Source organism: Polistes dominula, unplaced genomic scaffold (assembly GCF_049000335.1).
Source record: "Polistes dominula isolate Pdom_NZ unplaced genomic scaffold, Pdom_raw_medaka contig_31, whole genome shotgun sequence".
Lineage (NCBI taxonomy): Eukaryota > Metazoa > Arthropoda > Insecta > Hymenoptera > Vespidae > Polistes > Polistes dominula.
Genome location: NW_028300925.1, coordinates 2,375,830 through 2,397,948, shown reverse-complemented (window position 1 = coordinate 2,397,948; position 22,119 = coordinate 2,375,830). Strand labels below are relative to the sequence as shown.

Here is a 22,119-nt window from a genome sequence, read left to right as displayed (position 1 = left end):
AGTAGATTACTCGAAAAAAAAAAAAAATATATATATATATATATGTTTCACGTTTTATATTTAAAAAAAAAAGTTGAAAAGTACCCTCATCATATTCAAAGCTTCAGGTGAATCAATAAGAACGCAATGAAGTACGTCCAACATTCCGGTACCTTCGCTGGATGCTTGAGAACCTAAACGACTGAACAACCAATTCAAACGATTGCTATTTGCAAATTGAGCACAATTCGTATGATTTCCTTTGATTATTGCTGCTAATAATTGATAAAGATAACCAGAAATTTGATCCCACGCTTGACCACTCTCATCACCAGAAAGTGCAACGAGAAAACCTTGAGATGTTATCACGTTTATCTTATCAATAGCTTCTAAAATGAGATTTAATATGCCCTCTTCTTGAAACAAATCTTGACGATTTCTCAATGCACGAAATCTATTTTGTTTTTCTTCGTGTTCTAAAATAATCCATGAATATTTGAATTAATTTATAATTAAATTATATGTTCAATTTTTTTTTTAATACTCACCCATATCGTCTTCAGGTTGTGCAAAATAATTAATTAAATCTTCGAGACACATAACCATTTCATTGAGATTAACATTTTGAAAAAACATCGATGCCCTTCTATTAATTTGCAATGTTTCTAAACCTCTAAAATATATTTATTTATTAATTTATTTTTAACATATATATATATCACGTCATTATTTAAATCGATATAGCATAATCTTTTATATTATAAAACAAAACAAAAAATGCTTACGTAATAAATTGCGTGAACAAGCTACTACATTTTCTAATAACACGTGCCGTTCTAGATTCTTCTTCTTGGGAACGTGAAAAATCCAAACCATCGTCCATTTTTCCTTCCTCGTGCAATACCGCTTGTTTTTCTTCCACCTTACCCACACCTTTCTTTTTTTGTCTCATAAGACTGAAATAAATGATAAAAAGAAAAAAAAAACAAAACAAATTAATATAAAAATAAAAAGAAAAAAAGTATAACAGGATATTTCTCAAAATATTAGGTGGTTTGGAAAGTCGTTTCATTTTTCTTTCGTAAAAATGAAGACAATTTTTGCTTCGAGATTAAATCTAAACCATTGAAGTGGTCATAAATAGTTGAATTTGATAAATTTAACCTCTCATCTATCTCCTGTGTTACTATTTGTCGATTTGCATCAACTAATGTCATTATTGTGTCAGACAAAAAACAAAACGACTTTCCGAATCACTTAATAATTATAAATTAACAATTTATTAATACCTTGTAAGAAACCCATAGACAGGTTGTAGAATGTTGCATAATAACAGTTGAATCACCATATTTAATAATTGGCATTCCAATAACTTCTAAATCTTTATCCTCGAGTATGATTTTTTGATCATCCTTCTCTTGTCTCAACCAAAATGTCGAAGTTTCTATCGTTGCTTCGTTTCTATAATTTTTATAATTATAAACGTAACATATATAAATAATACAAACTATAATGGAAGGATGTATAAAAGAAATGTGAGATTCGTGAAAAAAATTGGACCGCTGGGACTGACTGGACCGGGACACTCGAACCATGGATCTTTCGCTTTCCGGGCGACTGCTCTTTTAACCAATTGAGCTATCCAGGGCCAACCGAACAATCCTTTTCACGAATCCCATAGGAAATAATAATAATAAGTTTAGAACAAAAAAAAAATATGATAGAAATAATGACCTGTCAACCAAATATAATTCGTTATTTTCTTTGACTGCGAGATATCGACCAGTTGTCAAATGTCTTATACGCATTGGATGCAACCAATTGATAAAACCACCTGCCCATTTTGTTCTAGCTAATTCCAATCTCCATAAGGATCTTGCTTGACTCATAACACTTCCTCCTTCATATGTTACGATACTATAGATAAAATATTTTATTTTTTTTATAAATGAATGATCATTTCTATAGAATTATATATCAATGATAAAAATATGAATATAAATCAATCAAATGATAAAAAAAATGATAAAATACTTTTGATTAGGTGATGTGCTCCATGTTGATGGTATAGTAAGACATTCGTCACCACCATGAAAAAATCTTAAAACGTCACCACCAAAAACGTATCCAACATATTTCATTCTACTAATACCAGTACCATATGGTTGTACAGACCAATGTGTCACGTGAAACGATGCATTTACCACTGATAAATCATTTTCTTTCGTTGTGTGCTATAATGATCAAAAATCACATTTCAATTTGAGAATAATTTTAATGTCACAATGTTTATATATATATAACATTGAATAAAATAAATTATATGAAAATGCTTATAATATTTTTTTATATTTCTTACCAAATATCTTTCAGTGGCTACAGAAACAAGAATTAAATCGTCGCCCACTCGAACCTTTTCACCTTCGGATCTTTGTTTCGATGCTGGATGTACCGTCCACCAACAAGCTTCCCCTATATAAAAAAAAAAATACAACAATATTAAAATATGTAATTCACTTATTTATAAATAAAAGGGGTGCCCCGTCACGCGTTGCTGTGGCTCACAATCAGTCCGATTCACACGTCTTTGTTAATGTCTCTGACTCTTCGTTAATAAACAAATAATTCGCAATAAAATAATATTGCGATAATAAATAGAGATATAAATTATCCTATCTGTCAAGTTGTATGAAACTGCACAGAGTGTGCAAAATTTGATTAAAATCGGTTCAGTAGTTTAGGAGTCCATTGTGAACAAACAACGTGACACGTAATTTTTATATATATATATATATATATATATATATATATATATATATATATATATTAAGATAATAATGAAATATAATTAATAACCTTGTGAATGTTGTTGTAAACCAACGTCAAATGCGAGTTTATCGTTAGATGAACTCGTTGACAGACATGCCAGGTACTAAAAAAAAAATAATAATAATAATAACATTAATAAATAATATAAAAAAATAAGGTATGGATTATTTTATTTAAATGATAAATAAATTGTACAATTAACGTACCATGTCGCTGTTTAGATGCCTCAAAAGTATGGCATTGCCATAAAGTAAGGTTCTGTGTCCTGATCCGGTACCTTTTCCCTAAAGATATATATATATATATAGATATATATACATAATGTTCAAAGATATTTAATTGTTTTTTTTTTTTATTGTTTCATCAATTTCTTTGATCGTATCTATTATTATCAGGCAAATATCATGACGCTTCTAAAATGTGATGATAAGAGATGGCCATAAATACATTCACGTTAGACAAAATTAGTTAGCAGCTTTTGATACATCATTTATTATACATATATACATATATTGCAATGTAATCATAGTAATGTATATATGTAAGTTATCGGCATTATTAGTACACACAAATATATGCAAAAGGAATATGCAAAGTAACGTTACGTTAATGAACAATTGTTTTTTTGTTTTGTTTTATTTCTTTTTTTGCTTCTTCTTCAATGTACACATAGGATATGTAATTGCGAATGTTTGCCATTATAATTAATGAATTAAAATAATCTTGTGGCCAGCACATTAGCAAAAGCCGACAATAATCATTCAGAAAAAAAGAAACAAAAATATATTACGAGTGTAATGATAGAAAGAAGTCCTAGACCGATATGTAATTATACTTACTAAATTCTCTTGCTGCTGGAAAGAAAGAAATACAAACAATGATAAATGTTCTCCTTTTTTTTTTCTTTTTTTTTTTGTAAAACTATTTTGTTTTTTTTTCAATTTTCACATTTATTTCTAAGAAAATGATAATAAATAAAGATCGAGAAAAAAATATAGATAAACTAGGGGTGCCCCGCCACGCATTGCTGTGGCTCACAATCAGTCCGATACACACGTCTTTAAGTCAACGAAGAATTACCTTATACCGCCATCTGTTAAAATGATATAAACTATCCTATATTTCAAGTTGAATGAAACTGCACAGAGTGTGCAAAATTTGTTTAAAATCGATCCAGTAATTTAGGAGTCTATTGCGGACAAACAACGTGACACGTAATTTTTATATATATTAAAAAGATATTTATAATATTTTACGTCTTATTTACACATGGTGATAATGAACTTTTAGTAATGTGTTTTCGGTTGATAAGTGTATATATATATATAAAAAAAAAATAAAATAAAATAAAATAAAAAAGAAAGAAAGAAAACGACTGACGAAGAGGGGGCGGGGGGTTGGGGGGGGGGGTTGGAGGGAGAAAAATAGCGATGACAATAATATGCATCATTATGCGATCATACGGACACTGGACACATGCTACAATTAACTGAACAAAAAGGGTTGTGGCGTGCGGATGCATTAAAGCTAATTACCGACAACACGATGATGATTCGAAATCTATATTATTATATTACCGAATAAAGTATTTGAAAAAAAAAAAAAAAAAAAAAATAAATAAATTAAATAACAACTAGATCAGGAGTGACTCTTTCAACTAAAAGTTCTAATCGTAAATCATTTTGGTTGTTTTTGTTTTGTAATTTTCGTACTCATATGTAAGAAATGAAAAAGAAAATATATAAAAAAAAAAAAAATAGACATTTTGATTGATACAGCACAGGGTAGCACATTTTTTTTTTTTTTTATGGCCGACTCCTATGCAAATTATAAATAATTGTATAAACAAATCTTAAATTATTATTTGAATCTTATAATAATTGTTTTTTTCTTTTTTTTTTGGTTTCGCGAGTATAACGATTTGAAAAATTCCTAATGTAAAATTTAACGATTCAAAATAATTATCCGTTTAATGAATAAAATATATAATATAATAATATATAATATATAAAAAAAAAAATAAAAAAAAATGAAAACGTTACCGTCTCGGAGCCAGCAGCCGTGACTAATTCCTGAAGGGCTCTCACTGAGAGAGCTTGTTCTATCACAAACACACATTGTGATAGATCTGGAGGAATATTCTGAAATAATAAAAAGAAAAAAAAGAAAAGAATATAAACAAAATATATATTACAATATTAAACTATTGAAATTTTATTCTATTGTATTACTATGAAATTGTTAGCAATGATAGTAAAATGTGTGTCGGGGATACCTTGTCTGCGATATTTTCGAGGAAACAGTGTCGATTGCCAAAACCTTCGGCTGCCAGGCAAACCCTCTCGCCTGTTGCTGTACAGGACAGACATACCATATCCTCCTGTAAATTATAATCAAAATAATATTATACATTTATATTATTATTATCATCATCATCAAAATTGTATAAAAAAAGGGAAAACATTATTAATGATCAATTTAAATGTTAGGTACTCGTAATCATCTCATTCGTTGCAATATAATTTGTATGCATTAAAAAAAATCATACGTTTGTAAATGTAAATTACATAGATTTAATCGTAATAATCTGTTACATTATTTACAAATGTACATACAACATGTAAAAATAAGAAGAGTCATGGATGTGTGTATTTTCTTTTATTTTATTTTCTCATTTCTTTTGTATTATGTTCTTGTGTTTTTTTTTTCTTGCAAAACTGAAACTATAACTTAGGCCTTTACGAAATAGTGAAATATAATGTTGGCCAAATAACAGAAGTTATAGTCGTCGTGCCAGAACCAAATTGGCCGGCCTTAAGAATGCAGGAACGGGGGCCGCCTGCGCAAGAGCTCAAGAAAATACCACCTTCTCTTTTCCCTGAGCTTTTTGATCGTTATCCACCGGAAAAAGTAAGAAGCTCCGTCTCTTAAGTCGTAATAATAATAATAATAATATCGTAATAGTAATCTACGACGTATTTGTATACATATGTATATACATACGTGTGCAAATATGACTCACTGATTTTCTCAAATGAATAGACGCGTTTATTATGAATCTATTATCATCGTTTAAAAATTATTTCAAAATATTGCAAATATGAATTTAATGAATAAAATATTATTTCATATTTATTATTTTGTTATATTATATTGTCAATTGATTTTGTTTTTTTTTGGATACAGTTTTTCGTATAATATATTTTTTTCTTTTAAATCTTAGGAAAATTTTAATTAATATTGTTTAATAATTATTTTTTAAATTGAAATTTATGAAGTACAATTAATTTTATAATATATTTCGTATAATTAATATTTTATAATTTATATTTAAATTATTATAAAATTATTAATTTATATTATTATAATTATTAATTTAAATTATAACTTTTTTAAATTAATATTTCAATAAATAATTTTAATTAAATTACAAATATGAATTTAATTATTAAAATATCATTTAATATTTGTTACTTTGTTATATTGTCAATTGATTTTTATTTTTTTTTTTTTAGATACAGTTTTTTGTATAATATATTTTACTTTTTAATCTTAAGAAATTTTTAATTAATATTGTTTAATAATTATTTTTTAAATTGAAATTAATGTTGTACAATTAAATTTATAATATATTTTGTATAATTATAATATTTATATTATAATTATTAATTCAAATTATAATTTTATTAATAATATTTATTATAATTATTAATTTAAATTATAAGTTTTTTAAATTAATATTTTAATAAATAATTGTAATTATATTGTAAATATCGTTTAATGAAACGAATATAATTTAATATTTATTACTTCGTTTATATTATATTGTCAATTGATATATTTCTTTTTTTCTATCATTATTTTGTACAATATATTTTTTTTTTTAAATCTTCAGATATTTTTAATTAATACTTCAAAATGTCAGTCATCAATTTCGATGTATATGTGTCTTGGTACGCTTAATTTAATGATTGATCGATACGTGGTAGAATATTCCTGTCAATCTGTGGTATTATCATGCGGTATGATGACTATCCGACGTATAAATTCGTTTATTACGAGAGAAATACCAAATTGGAATTACGATGGATGCTGTATAGTACCTGATAATACGATATATATATATATCATAAATTTGATCGTGCATGATTAAAAAATTTAAATATAAATTTTTTTTTGTATGATATTTCAAAAAGTAAAGCTTTATCAAAGCATACCAACTATAACAAACGATGTATAAAATTGTATTAAAAATATTTGTCAAAGTATTGACTAAAAAATTAAATAAATAAAATTAATAAATAATTAAATTAATTAAATAAATAAAATTAAATAAAAGAATTAATTTTTTCGTGATATATAAATGTTACGATGAAGTTTATAAAACTCACCCCTTTTATATATATTTATTTCCATACTATACAATTTAAATTATATTCATTCATTTTTATTAATATGTCAATCCGGAAACTTGTATATATGTATATACATATGTACATACATACATACAAACATATGTATACAATAACTAGCAACCCCGTCTTTGTGGGACACGATAAACATATAAGGGCTTAAAGGTTTGTATATGGAAATAATACAGTCCAGTAATAGCTTTGACATAATATTACATTTTACTATGTTCTATCATCGGATTTCAAAGCTTGCGAAAATGTTACACGTTAACATTTCATTATTATATAAATATATATATATATATATATATTAACTATAATTATATTTAATAAATTATTTATTTAATTATATTGATGATATATTTATTTAATGATTATAATTTAATTACAATTTGTAAATATATATTTTTTTTGTATTTTTGTATATTTGTAAATATAATATTCTTATATATTTTATAATTTATATATGTTTAATAAATAATTTATTTAATTATATTGATTATATTTATTATTGATTAGAATTTATTTAAATTTGTAAATATATATTTTTGTATTTTTGTATATTTGTAAATATAATATTCTTATATATTTAATTATATTGATTATTTTTATTATTGATTATAATTTATTTAAATTTATAAATATATATTTTTTTGTATTTTTGTATATTTGTAAATAGAATATTTTTATATTTTATAGTTTATATATATTTAATAAATTATTTATTTAACTATATTGGTTATATTTAATTATATTGATTATAATTTATTTAAATTTGTAAATATATATTTTTTTGTATTTTTGTATATTTGTAAATATAATATTCTTATATTTTATAATTTAATAATATTATATATATATATATATTTTATAATTTATATATATATATATATATTTAATAAATTATATATTTACTTATATTGATTATACTTATTATTGATTATAATTTAATTAAATTTGTAAACATATACATATATGTTTATCAATTTAATTAAATTATAATACTTGTTTTAAAAGAGAAGAGAAAGAATTATGTATAACAGATACTTCCGTCGTCTGCCTTTAAAAGAGAAACGATCGAAGTACCACCATTGTACCTATAGGTCAAGGGTGCACCCCTTCCTTCAACAAAATAGATATCCGTCGCCCATTTTCATTTTCTTATCGTCGTTAAATATAATTCTCATCGATGATTATTATTTTTTCTTTTTTCCTTTTTCTTTCTTTTCTTTTCTTTTCTTTTTTTTTCTTTTTCTTTTTCTTTTTACGTGAAATAACAACGAAAGTATTTGATCCTTTTAATATAAGCAACAAGTTGAATTCAAACTCTACTTTCTCACGCTTTTCAAATTCATTCAATAGAATTATTTTTTTTTCTCTCGTATTGTTAAAAATTCTATCTCTCTCTCTCTCTCTCTCTCTCTCTCTCTCTCACACACACATACATACACACGTATATATAGGAATCTCGTTAAAAAAAAAAAAAAACATAATCACAATGAATGAAATATCATCTCGAAATATTATCTCGATTTATTCGTATGTAAAAAAAAAAAAAAAAAGAGAAAATGTTTTAATTGGATAAAAAAAAAAACAAATGTTACAATCGATTAATATCGAATTCATTTTAATTTATACCTTTTTTTTTTATACTATAATGATTGATTTTAATGAATAACAAAAAAAAAAAATACACAATTCATCCTCGACTTGATTAGATTTATGATCAAAACTGCAATTTGTTTTACCGTATTAATTGATAATTATTTTTTTTCTTCTATTTTTCTAAAACTTTCCCAATTTGATTTCTAACGTGCATGGAAAAATCTTTAGACGTATTTATAAGTCGAGCATAATTTTAAATTAAGTGTCTGTATATATATACGTGTGTACATATGTATAATAAATGAACTATTAAAGCATTGTACAAATGTAAAAGAATTATTGATACAATCAACTATATTCTATCGTTCAATTAACGATGATTATTATTTCAATATTTACACTTTTATTTCTCTTCCTCTCTCTCTCTCTCTCTCTCTCTCTCTCTCTCTCTCTTTTTTCTATTTACAAAAAGAAAAAAAAAAAGATCGACGAATCCAATCGATTTGTCCATCGATTTTCTAACACACATATCGATAATTTATTTCGATTCAAACAAAATAATGAATTCGTTCTAAACTTCAGATGTTTTTTCCGTCAAAATGATCATCTATCAATACAAAATTTTTTTCGCATTACGTCAAATTATTAAGTAGAAAAGAAATATTATCATTGATATTATTAATAAAAAATGGAAAACGAAAATAATCTTTATCAAGGATGTGACAATGACAGGTGAGGATAGACACGTGTTGTTTTATTTTTTCTTCTTTTCTTTTATATATGTGCCCATCATTATGAAAGTGGTCATCTAATGTTAATCAAAATGAATAAAAAAAATTAGTTTATCAACTATGACACACTACATTATTATAAACTACAGAATTTTATGTAATAATGAAAACGATATTATTAAAAACAAATAATAATGTTTTTTATTTTAATATTGTATAGAAGTCATATAGTGTTTAAGTATGAGTCTTGAAATATCTTGAAACAAGAGATATATTACTTAGATTACTTTCATAATTATGGGCACATATATTCTTGTTAATAAGTAAATTTAATATATAACCAAAAAAAAATCGTACTATCTTCTCCTACGCACCTACATATATAATAATAATAATATATATATATATATATATGTATATAAAACGTTAGCATGTCCGCATACAACTTGTTTCACGATGACGACCTAGGACCTTTACGTTTGGAATACTAATTAAGTTTAATATTTAGATCGTAGATCCATTATGCGACGATTATTTTTTACTAACCGAGTTTATTTGATCAGACAATTTGACAATATTCCAAAAAGAAAATTGTCATTCCCCCTTTTGCTATTTTTTTTTTTTTTTTTTTTTTGATATAAAAATATAAATATGTAAAAATAACGTAGAGAGTAACTACGACTGTATTGTGATATAACTATAGAGATCTTTATTTACTTTTTTCTTTTTTCTTTGTTTTTTTTTTTTCTTTTTTCTTTCATTCGGTCTAACGTACCATGAGAATTTTTTTGACTTGACAAAGATAAAATTTTGTCGAGCGTTATTACGGTGAACTATATATCTATCTATTATATCTATTTATCTACCGACCAACCAACCAACCAACCAACCAACCAACCTACCCTTGTTTACATCACGCTGAAAAAGTATCGTAAATAATTCATCGTTTATAACATTGTGATATTTAAACACGCGTTTTGTTGCATCGAATAATTATCCCAAGTTGTATAACATTCGTATAATATTACGAGATAACAAGATTTTTCTTTATTAGGGTGATTTGAAAATCGTGAAACGGAGGAAATCGTGAAACCGATGAAACAAAAATAATTAATTAATTAATAAAATTCAATATATAATTTAATTCTATATATTAATTAATTAATTAATTAATTAAATTCTATATATATAAAAATTCAGTATAACAATATGTTTGTCCAATAATAATTTCGAAACTACTCAACTTATTTTCATGAAATTTATTTGATTTCACACGTGATTTTTTTCCAACTTAGCACATAGCACCATTTTTATCGCTACTCTTTTCTTTTTTTTTAATTATTTTTTATTACTAATTTAAAGATTTTCATTTTGAGATTATCTAGGTTCTGTAAAGTTGTTTCAATAGATGGCACTGTATTACAATTCAATTATTTCGAAGCTTGGTTTTCTTTGAAGGTTTCACTTCAATCGTGTGTGATCAGTACACATCTGTTTTTATTTTATTCTTTACAACACACGTTCAAAATCGTAACACTTTAACTAAGATAAATTGTTTCAATCTTTCCTTGATCTTTATCAACAACAACAACAACAACAACAAAATAAACCATGTATAATATTAATAACAATGAGAATAGATATGATACAATTCTTTAGTTTTTTTTTCTTGTTGACAGGTACGACATGCAAAATGATATGCGAAAGGACAAAATTAACGATGAAGAAAAACCAGTCACCGAGGGACACAGACATCGTAGTCGTAGCAGATCGTCCAGAAAAAAATGCCGATGCAAATCGAAAAGACGTAGACGAAGATTAATCTTATCTAATAATCCTTTTATTATCTTTTATCTTGAAATGTATTTCAAATCACCGGGTAAACGTGTTACGGTAGTTGCACGAGAGGCCGGTAAAAGGTGGTGTTGCTTGTCTGATAAAAAAAAACGAAAGTATATAAGACTTGCGAAAAAATTGCAATGTAGAAAACGTTGATGGTGAAACAGTGAAAACATATAGAAATGAAAACGACAAGGAAATATTACGCGAAACGTTCTAATCTATCTAACGAAGAAATTAGAATAATAATGAAGAAAAATAATCAACACGTATATAAAACTATTCTCGTGATAAAACATTTCGTATTTTATTTGAAATTTTTACTTCCACTTTACTCATATAATATAACCAATTGTAATAATAGCATCATAAATAAATTATTACATATATATGTATATATATATATACATATTCGTATATTTGTATGTATGTATGTATGTATGTATTTGTATGAATGAATCAGTGGAAAGAAAGTGGGTACGTTCACAAATAAAATGTAACACCAACGCGCAGAGGAAAACACACATGCGTGTACCGTCGTATCCTTCGGAACGTTCAAGGAGCTCGTAGCTGGAAAAGCTCAAGGTCGGCGATTTATCCGACGAATACCGTGCGATCGCATGGTGTTTACGAGGGAAACGAGGTCAAGGTCGTTTAGCATGGAGAGCTTTAAGTGCTTCCATGATTCAATAAGTTCACCCTTTCATCGAGAAACTCGCTTTCATCGCCAGACTTTAATTCGATTTACTTTGTCGAATGAAATTGAGAAACGATGCTTGATTGATAACGTAAACCCCCCACCCCCATCCATCCACCCCTTTGCAAATCGTACATTCAACGTTGACATTTTTTTTTTTTTTTTTAATTAAAATAAAATTCAATCGTTAATATTATTTCTTTTCGTATTAATAGGACAATTAAATCTAGAAATTAATTTAAACTGCACCTATTTCATTTAAATTGTACTCGTGCAAAAAATATTTTACAGTAATTAGAAAAATACATTATAAATAATATTATTTGTTTACAATGCGACACAACGTCAATAAACGGTTCACGAAGATTAAGAAGAAATTAAAGAACGCAAAGGTTTCTGAAATAAATGAGGATGTAGGAGTAAACAGTATACTTAATCGTAATTAAAGGTATTAATGAAATAAAGGGACTCACCGTACGAAGGAATGATACGTCGTCCTGTTCGGAGCCACCTTCGCTGTCAGCCATACCGGCGACGACCCAGCTTTCACGAGATCGTCACACAACAACGAGAAAGATCTTCGTTTTCGTTCCTCCTCGACGTACGCAAGCTCGTGCTCGCAAGCTTTCCTGCTCGCAAGCTCGTGCTTACAGCTCGTCCAAAGGGAAAGAAGTGATGGCCCTTTTCCTAACGTTAAAAACACTCACGTTTATCACACTCGAGCATGATCTTCCCTTCCTCTTCCTCTTCCACCTCTTCCTCTTCTTCCTTCTCTTCCTCTTCTTCCACTTCTTGAATTTTACTGAGCTTTAACTCCAAGCAAAACAAATTTTCCTATCCAATTTTCGAGCACTATTGAATAAGTACACAAACAAGCCAAAAATTACGAAGATCACACGCGATGACGATGACGATGACGATGACGATGACTGAGGACAAGAGGGTGCAAGAACGAACCAGGGATAAAAAGGCCGAGGACGGCGACCCTTTTCGTCAGCCACACCGATCGAAACGACGACGATCACCGACTGGATGCTCACTGTCCTGGAGGGCCAAACCGCTCTCTATCCCCCGATGAAATCCTACGCATGCGTTTAAACCTTAAACAAATTCCGCATGCTCACACGTTTATACGAGGCTCCACCTCTTAATAAAAACAAGTAACATTTTCAATCCCTTTTTCTATTTTCCCTTAAGTTTAAAGTAGTTTTTTCTAGATTTTTCATAGGATGATCCGCTAACGGTAATTGCTACAAGTTTTCACTAATCCTATGTGTCGTACGACACATTGATAAGATGATATATTCGATCATTTCACGATCATCAAAATTATGTACTTTTATTTCTTTAATCAAACTTAAATTAACATCAATTAAAAACACGTACATAATTTACAAAATGAAGAAGAGAATAGAATAGATTAGAGTAAAATAGGTACAAGTCGATGAACATATCACACCAGTCTCATTCTCGAACCTATTTCCAGCAACGAAACCGAAATAGTCATGTCCATATGTCTTCTAATGAGTTATGTACGTTATCTATGTATGTGTATATATATGTATGTGTCTCTCTACAATCTACAATCGTTCCAATTACATTTCGAATTAACGAGAATAGCATCGATCGTAGGTTAAGGTTAATACAATTTTCTAAATGTATTAAAGGATTCAGATTACTCTCCTTGTAATTTTATTCGAATAGAAAAATATCGAAGAGAAAATTGAAAAAAAAAAAAAAAAAAAAAAAAAGAAGAAAATAATCGTTCTCGTTGAAATAATACACACTCGAAAGAATAGTTATTTTCATTCATTTTCGAGGTAAAGGTCTTTGGCACGCACATACGTTACCCGGCCGGAGAAAATTAACGCAATTTATGTTACACGTAAGGATATTAACAGTAGCATCCAATAAAACGTAATATTACAACGTGAAATTCGTTGTTACAACATGTAATAGTATACTGCAGTACTTTGAACAAAATTAATGACATTAATTAATAGAGATTACTTTAACGTTAATCTATTTATCTGTTAACCCATTACTTGAAAGACAAAGTAAAAAACGCGCAATAATAATAATAATAATAATAATAAGATCGTAAATGTGTGTGAGTACATACATATTCATACATAATTATAAATAAAAAATATAAAATCAAAAGAAATGAACTTACGATGAGTTACACGACGAAATAAATTATCGTCGAAGTCGATGGATGATCGTCAAAAATAATCATAAATATCAATAAGACATTATGTTCGTTTAAGATCGTTCAAATTCACCCATCGAGAGGGTGTAAAACACCATTTACCAAAAAAAAAAAAAGGCACTAATTATTTTCCCGCGATCTTACACCTCAAGTATTTCAAAACTGAAACAATTAGTTGTTCGATGATTTATCGATCTTTTTTCTTTTTGGTATCGTTGTTGTTTCTGTTGTTGTTTCTTTTTTCGTAAATCAAAAAGTCGTTCGATTAGGATCGATCGTGATTGACGAAACTTTTCGCGTAATTCGTCGTTTTATATTTTCTATTTTTTCTTCGATGTCGATGAGAGAAAAAGCCAAGGGGAAAATAAAAAAAGCTCGTCGAAGTTTGAAGAAACTCTGGTGGAACACAAATATCGTGTGCGGAGTCAAGAGAAAGAAGAAGAAGAAGAATAAGAAGAACAAGCAGAAAGAGTAAAAGAGAGAGAGAGAGAGAGAGAGAGAGTTGAGAACGGGTCTCTTTAGTTATTTTCGTCTTTGAGCCACAAGCCACCCCGCTTTAGCCCCCTCGTATCGAATCCCAACGACCAATCTCTTCTTCTCTCTACGAAAAGATTTGCTAAAGACGAAAGCGTCGTCGTTCTCTCTTCGGGCGCCATCATCATCGCGTCTTCTACATTTTTCTTTGTCCTTCTCTTACTTAAAGTGACCCTGAACGTCGTTCAAGAAATTAGAACGATTTCAAAATCTAACTCTTACTATCTTTTTAAAACTTACTTATACTATACAATGATGATATATTTCACTTTAATCATCGTTACTTTCTAGAATTTCGCTTTATACAGAAATGTGATTTTATTGATCATTTTCAAATGAAAAATTAAAATTAAAATTAAAATCAAATATTTCAAATCTATTGAAAATATTTTAATATCATTGAAATTTAGATAATAAATAATCTAATGTTTGAAATAAATCGATAAATGTGTTATATTAGGAATGACAAGTTTCATAAGAAGCCATAATTAGTAACCAATGTGAATCTGTTAATATTGCATATTTTTAGCATTGAAAAAAATTAGTATTATTTACTTTATATATCGTAAATTAATACATTTATTAATGTATTAAATATTTTCAATAAAATCCTTTTGAAAATTCTAGAATTTCTCTATTGTATTTATTTAAAACATAGATCATGTGTCAATTTATTTTCAATTCTAGAATTATCCAATAAGAAAGCAGACATATCGCGCGCTCTCACTGTAACTACTGTAACCAGTTTTATTATGGGAACACAACCTGAACATTGCTGGTCTCTTCGTAAAGTTTAGACAAGTAATATTATATATATATATCGAAATATATTTTGTTTACTCATTATAAATTTGTTTTTAAGATTGAAATATTACGCTGACATGTTGGGAAAAATAAAAACAAAACAAGAAAAGGGAGGTTAGTTATTAATATATTATTATTCTTATAATAAAATAAAATCTATATCTTTTGACGTGTGTAGTAATTTGAAGGTTATGTTCTCTATGATACAATTTAAATGTCCTGATCATAACATCATTATTTGTTTTTTTTTTTTTTTTTTGTAAACTGTAAAATATAAACATAAATTCGTTAGATAGTATATATATATATGTAAGAATAATATTTGAATTATTTTACAGAAATAATTGCATACAGTGAGGCAGCTGTTATGAACAATGCTGCTGTTGTTGAATATTGTAGAATATCTATGGCAGCATTATCAGGAGGTACTGCTGGATTATTAGGTTTAACTGGATTATACGGTTTTGGTTTCTATATCTTTGCAGTTTTTGGATTATGGGTAATATTTAACAAAAGTTATATTTTCACTGTGTATCATAAATATTATATATTCATGTTACTTATTATTCAATAAATTGTTCCACAGGCAATGTTACTCTTAAAGGCTGGTGGACAATGGAAGAAATATTTTATTAGTAGAAGAAATCTTTTAACTAGTGGATTTTTTGGTGGACTTTTTGTATCCTTTGTTATTCGAAAAACATAATATTAGGTGGTTAGAAAAGTCGTTTCGTTTTTTACTGACACAATAATGACATTAGTTAATGCAAATCGACAAATAATAACACATGAGAAGATCGATGAGAGGTTAAATTTATCAAATTCAACTATGACTTCTAAGTCTAACTTCAACTACTACTTCAAAGGTTTAGGTTTAACTTTGGAGCAAAAATGATCTTCATTTTTACAAAAGAAAACAAGAAATGACTCTTTCTGAACACCCTATATTTATACATAATTTATCATTCATATTTTCCTTAATAGAATTTCCATCGCAATTGTTGATTTTAATTGAAAATATTAGACATACGTATTATTTTGGACGTATCCTTTCATAATTAATATAAATTATTATTCATTTCAATATGATATTTCTTTTACATTAATTAATATTTTTCTTAAATTTCAATGAAAATAGTTTCCTATACGGTATGGTTCACGTGTACTGAAGAAGAAGAAAAAGAAAAAGGTATATTTAAAATATAAATATTTTATAATGAAACAATTGAACAATATGATCCATCATCAAAAATAAATATATGTACATAGCCCCAAGTTAGAAATATTTGCTAAAAGTATGATGAAGAAAACAAGTATTTGGGTGACAAATGATTAACTTTGGCACTTGTATAAAACGAATTTGTAACTCTGGGATACATTCATATAAAATAATAACATTGATTTACTTCACATTCCACATAATGAAAAGTTTAACAAAGAAAAAAAAAGTAGCGAGAATTACAGTAAGATGTAATCAAATATTTATTTATCCTGTAGTGCACATAAAATAAATGATAATTGTTTTTTTTATATGTAAAGCCAATTCTTAATCTCAGTCAAAGACCAAAAGACAAATTATAGTTAGAAATGATTTAACATATCCAAAGATTATATTAAGTTTTTAATGTGATTCAATATATAATTAAAAAGTTTCAAGAAATAATTCAAAAGGAAACAAAATAACGTGAAATTTTAATAAAAAAAAAATCAATCTTCTTCTATGGTTACAATTTTTTTTTTTATCTAAACAAAAATATTGTATTTTACTTCATTGCTTACATTGGCAATAAAATATATTAAAAATTATACACAAATGATAGCGGAAAATGTTTTTATTGTATAGAACAATGGAAAGGAAAGCGATGGAAGATATAATAAAATCAATTATGTACATTATAAATGTACATATCTCGATTTTATAGCAGTGCCTATATACTATATATTTAATATATAGACGAACACTTATTTGGAGAAAAAAAAAACATAATTCTTCATTAAAAGAAAAAGATGTCTTTTTTTTTTCAAATTTTCGTCTCGGAAATTTGTTGATCTTCCGATACAATTTCTTCTTGACACTTATCAGTTATATCTTCTAACGGTGAACCTGTTTCAAGTCCTTCCAACTTTCTTTCTTCGTCCATTTTCTCGAGTTCTCCTTTACTTAAATGATAAACTATACCGGCACCATATCCATCACCTAATACATTGATGGAAGTTCGAATTCGATCTCTGAAAATACGTGAAATAAGTACGTGACAAAACGAACATGTTTGTATCATTAAAAAATTTCATAAACATTAGAAAAATGTATAAGGGTAGCTTACAATATCCAATCTACAGCAAAAAGTAAAGAAATATCGTCGGTAGGTAAATTAAGGGCTGTTAATACCAACAACATGGTAATCAATGCAGCACTTGGTATACTTGCTGCTCCTATGCTAGCTAAGGTAGCTGTTAAACTGCAAATAATAATAATAATAAATATAGATATATAAAAGAGAAAATACGATACGCATGAATTGTATACAAAAATATAAATGAACAAACGATTTTCATAGTTTTTTCACCTGACTGTTATAACTTCACCAATACCTAACGGTCGTGCATTCATCTGTGCAATGAATATCGCAGCTATAGCTTCATAAAGTGCTGTACCATCCATATTTACGGTAGCTCCTACCGATACAACGAACCGCGTAATACGTGAATCAATTTTGTTGTTTTGTTCGAGACATCGGAATGTAATGGGTAAAGTTGCAGCACTAAAAATTCACGAAATTATATTATTTTTAATCTATTAATATTACATACAAATCGATTCATCATTTTCCGTTACCTTGATGCAGTTCCCAAAGCCGTAACCCATGCTTGCATCATACCCGCGAAGAAAACAGCTGGATTTTTACGTGTTATTAACCAAAAGATCAATGGTAAGGTAATTATTGCGTGTATTAATAAACCTAATATAACGGTAATCATATACAATCCTAACATTTGTGCAGTAGCGGCAAGATTTACGATAGACATTATTTTTCCAGCTATTAAACACATTATTCCAAATGGTGAGAACCTAAATAAATAAAAAAAAAAAATAATAAATGAAACAAATCAATATATTTTATTATATATATTTAAACGTTGTAGAAGGTTTTCATCTTACTCACCAGACAATAATAATACCGACGAACTTCATGACGATTTCATTGAGAATGGCAAAGAAATCAGTCATAATTTTTCCTTTTGATCCTAATTGTCCTGCGATGACACCAAAAGTTATACAAAATATAATCATACCCATGACATTTGTACCATCCTTGTATACCAATATTGGTTCCGAAACAAGATGACTCTGATTCGTACTTCCAACCAGCAATACTTTTTTCTTTACGTAAGAAGTTTGAACCTGTTGGAAGCAGGCTTGCACCAGATTTTCTGGTACCATGTTTCTACATATCGAATTGATAGAATAACAACGTCAAGGTATCTATCTTATTTTGGCAGGTTTTTTTTTTTGATAACAATGACCGTAATAATTCTACCTGACGATATCCAGTAAAGCATCGAGTGTTGAAACTGTAGTATCTTCCGATGACGGCAAAACGATAATGTTTTTGATTCTTGGGTCACCAGGATGTATTAACAAAACCATAGCGATACCAACCATAGCAGCAAGTATAGTTGTCACGGTGTAATACGCTAAAGCCCTAAAACCAATTCTTCCAGAACTTCTCACATCTAGTTGAGCCATTGCTAGAAACAAGAAAAAAAATTAAAATGTAAATAGATTATTTCTACAAATTTGTACACACTCTCTAATGATTTAACAATAATTTATTATAATTACCTGTTATTAGGGACGAAGTAATAAGTGGCAGAACAAACATTTTCAATAGACGCATGAGAATCTCTCCTGGAAAGCTGACGAGCATTATTGACTGGGGTGATAGTTCGAGCAATCGACCTAAAAATCCAAGACCCAAGCCGACGAGAACAGCGACGATAGTTAAGACGAGGAGCATGTTTTCAGCCATCCAATCAACCACCTACACCAATGATTGTTGAAATGTTACTTCAAGTACAGGAAAATGCTGTTTTAATATATTAACCAATAAGTTCATCTTCGTTATATATAAACGTCAGCAATTCGTTTACCTTTATTTCGAATAATTAATAATATTTAATTCGACGAAGATAAGAACTTATTTTGTATTAAGTATAATGATTGCCATGTGATATTTTTATATCCAATTTCGATTACCAACCGCCTGTAATCTATCGAGAGGTGTGACCTCAACTCGCTTTTTGCTTTCAATCTCGCTCTCGGACGGCATCTTCTCGATCTGCTCAGTTTCCGATCTACAAGATTTTTTTGAAGTAAACAACAATTTCATAATTGATATTACTACTACAACTTGTGATAAATATTTGTTTACGTATGACTCTCTTTGGCAGGCGGTACGGAAGTTCCGCGCAAGACCGCAACTGCACCAGACAATCTTTGTCCCAGCGACATTTTATTATTTATTATTTTCAAAATGTTTCACTGCTACAGAAATCCTTCGGCTTTTCTTCTCTGGATACCAGGAACGTTAATGAAGATTTTAATCGATGTCATCCCGCTTCTTGCATCGTTGTAACGCGTTCTTTGAAAACGATCACGATCGTTTCAATTGACAACTGCAATTATGCACAATACGCATAATTAATCGTAAGATTTAATTGTTCCAAATGTTTTTTCTTCTTATTATCAAGTATTTCATTAAATAGATATTTCTTTTACAGGTCCAACAACACTTTTATATATATAGATCACCAAATGAAGTTACCTAAATAATAATATGAGAAGAAAGACGGTCAATAGAGACAGTCTTTCGTCTCTGAACACACGTAATATCCCTTTACAACAATCCTCTTATATGATCGTACTTATAGTTAGTTCGCATCGTTTAACTGACGGAAGATGATTCGCACCTTTAACAAGATCGTCAAGATCGAAACGTCGTCGACTATGCACAGCTGCAGATTCACTGCACCGCTGTGCGTTACATTCGATAACATTCAACGAAATGACATACTATTATTATTGTCTCGCGGATACGTACATGGGACCTTTTACGCACGATGAACTGCGAACTGAGAAGCTTATGACAGAAATCCTGTGGTTTCGCTAGATATCTCTACGTTGAGATCTACAATCAGGCAGATAATGTGTCCCATCCAGGAAGCCGATTAGAGAACAGGAGAGGACAGAGGAGAGAAGGTATCCAGAGGGGGACGAGGGGGTGAGAGAGAGAGAGAGGAGTTAGAGAGGAATAGAGAGGGAACGATGTTCACAGGAAGAAGGCACTCATGAGTGCGGGTCACACGGCACCGAATGAACCGAAGGGAGCAAATGCGACTACGTTTCGTTTGATATAAAACAATATATATGTATATATATATATAAACGAATATATACAACAATTTGTAAAAACTTTTTAAATTACTTCTTATAAATGAAATCTATTATTGCAGAAGATTTAATAACGTTCCAACAACTTGCTCGCTCGCTCGCTCGCTCGCTCGCATGCTCTTTAAAAAGAGCTTTTCATACGCGAGGACAAGTATCATGATAAAAGCGAGTAAATATCTCTTAATTGAAATACAATTGAATGAAAAACGGTGCTGAAATTACGAGCGTTCAAAAAAAATACGCAGTATTATTAACATTAACCCTCTTTCAAGGCTCAAATGCGCCTGAACAATGGCATCAAGTCAAAGCGAGATGAGAAATCACCCACACACGTACGTAATTACGATAATGGTCGAGACACAAGTGCTTGTCACAATAAATAAGCATCGTAAAATAAGATTTTTCTTCTTCTACTTCTTTTTTTTTTTTTTTTTTTGAAATGAAAACTTCTTTAGAATCAGGGTGATTTGAAAATCGTGAAACGGAGGAAACCGTGAAACCGATGAAACAGAAATAATTAATTAATTAATTAAATTCAATATATAATTTAATTCTATATATAAACATTCAGTGTAACAATATGTTTGTCCACTAACAATTCCAACAACTACTCAACTTATTTTAATGAAATTTATTTTATTTCACGTGATTTTTTCCAATTTAGCACATAGCACCACTTTTATCGCGATTGTTTTTTTTTTTTAATTATTTTTTATTACTAATTTAAAGATTTTCATTTAGAGATTATCTAGGTTCTGTAAAGTTCTTTCAATAGATGGCGCTGTATTAAAATTCAATTATTTTGAAGCTTGGTTTTCTTTGCAAGTTTCACTTCTATCGTGTGTGATCTGCACACTCGTGATGTTTTTTCAAATAAGTCAATTTTGTGAAAAAAGATTGACAAATGTACATATAAAAAAAAATAGATACACGAATCTATCAAATTGACTATTATTTCATACAAAATAATTATTTGTGATTTACATTTCAATTAGACTAAACGACGACGATATTAATACGAATGC

At 28.3% G+C, this 22,119-nt stretch overlaps 3 protein-coding genes across 7 annotated transcripts in view; 1 reads left to right on the top strand and 2 right to left on the bottom strand.

The window, feature by feature from the left end:
- The window catches only part of LOC107064648 (Ryanodine receptor), a 40,107-nt gene extending 26,945 nt beyond the window's left edge, over positions 1-13,162 (bottom strand). Inside the window, 14 exon segments of the mRNA XM_015317551.2 lie at positions 85-455; positions 528-652; positions 765-922; positions 924-935; positions 1,269-1,440; positions 1,714-1,896; positions 2,014-2,213; positions 2,339-2,451; positions 2,836-2,911; positions 3,015-3,092; positions 3,648-3,662; positions 4,851-4,949; positions 5,084-5,188; positions 12,566-13,162. Coding sequence (XP_015173037.1) covers positions 85-455; positions 528-652; positions 765-922; positions 924-935; positions 1,269-1,440; positions 1,714-1,896; positions 2,014-2,213; positions 2,339-2,451; positions 2,836-2,911; positions 3,015-3,092; positions 3,648-3,662; positions 4,851-4,949; positions 5,084-5,188; positions 12,566-12,619 — 1,761 coding nt within the window. The 5' untranslated portion in view covers positions 12,620-13,162.
- Positions 13,163-15,540: 2,378 nt separating this feature from the next.
- Positions 15,541-17,456, top strand: EMC6 (ER membrane protein complex subunit 6). 2 transcript variants are annotated; one of them, XM_089171076.1, is made up of 6 exons: positions 15,541-15,639; positions 15,701-15,756; positions 15,981-16,141; positions 16,229-16,321; positions 16,647-16,686; positions 16,781-17,456. In XM_089171076.1, the coding sequence occupies exons 2-6, from the start codon at positions 15,720-15,722 to the stop codon at positions 16,846-16,848; spliced, it is 399 nt and encodes a 132-aa protein (XP_089027202.1). In that variant the 5' UTR covers positions 15,541-15,639; positions 15,701-15,719; the 3' UTR covers positions 16,849-17,456. The 2 variants fall into 2 exon arrangements, with proteins under 2 accessions (XP_089027202.1, XP_015173070.1); XM_015317584.2 differs by having other exon boundaries at positions 15,600-15,756; positions 16,667-16,686.
- On the bottom strand, positions 17,457-21,190 carry Eaat-2 (excitatory amino acid transporter 2). 4 transcript variants are annotated; one of them, XM_015317581.2, is made up of 10 exons: positions 20,469-21,190; positions 20,076-20,319; positions 19,905-19,998; positions 19,487-19,685; positions 19,182-19,392; positions 18,807-19,088; positions 18,479-18,712; positions 18,210-18,404; positions 17,967-18,101; positions 17,457-17,871 (listed from the first exon to the last, which is right to left on the bottom strand). In XM_015317581.2, exons 2-10 carry the CDS (start codon positions 20,153-20,155, stop codon positions 17,664-17,666), a joined length of 1,638 nt encoding a protein of 545 aa, XP_015173067.1. In that variant the 5' UTR covers positions 20,156-20,319; positions 20,469-21,190; the 3' UTR covers positions 17,457-17,663. The 4 variants fall into 4 exon arrangements, with proteins under 4 accessions (XP_015173067.1, XP_015173069.1, XP_015173068.1 ...); XM_015317583.2 differs by having other exon boundaries at positions 20,614-21,190; XM_015317582.2 differs by having other exon boundaries at positions 20,745-21,190.
- Between the last annotated feature and the right edge of the window lie 929 nt (positions 21,191-22,119).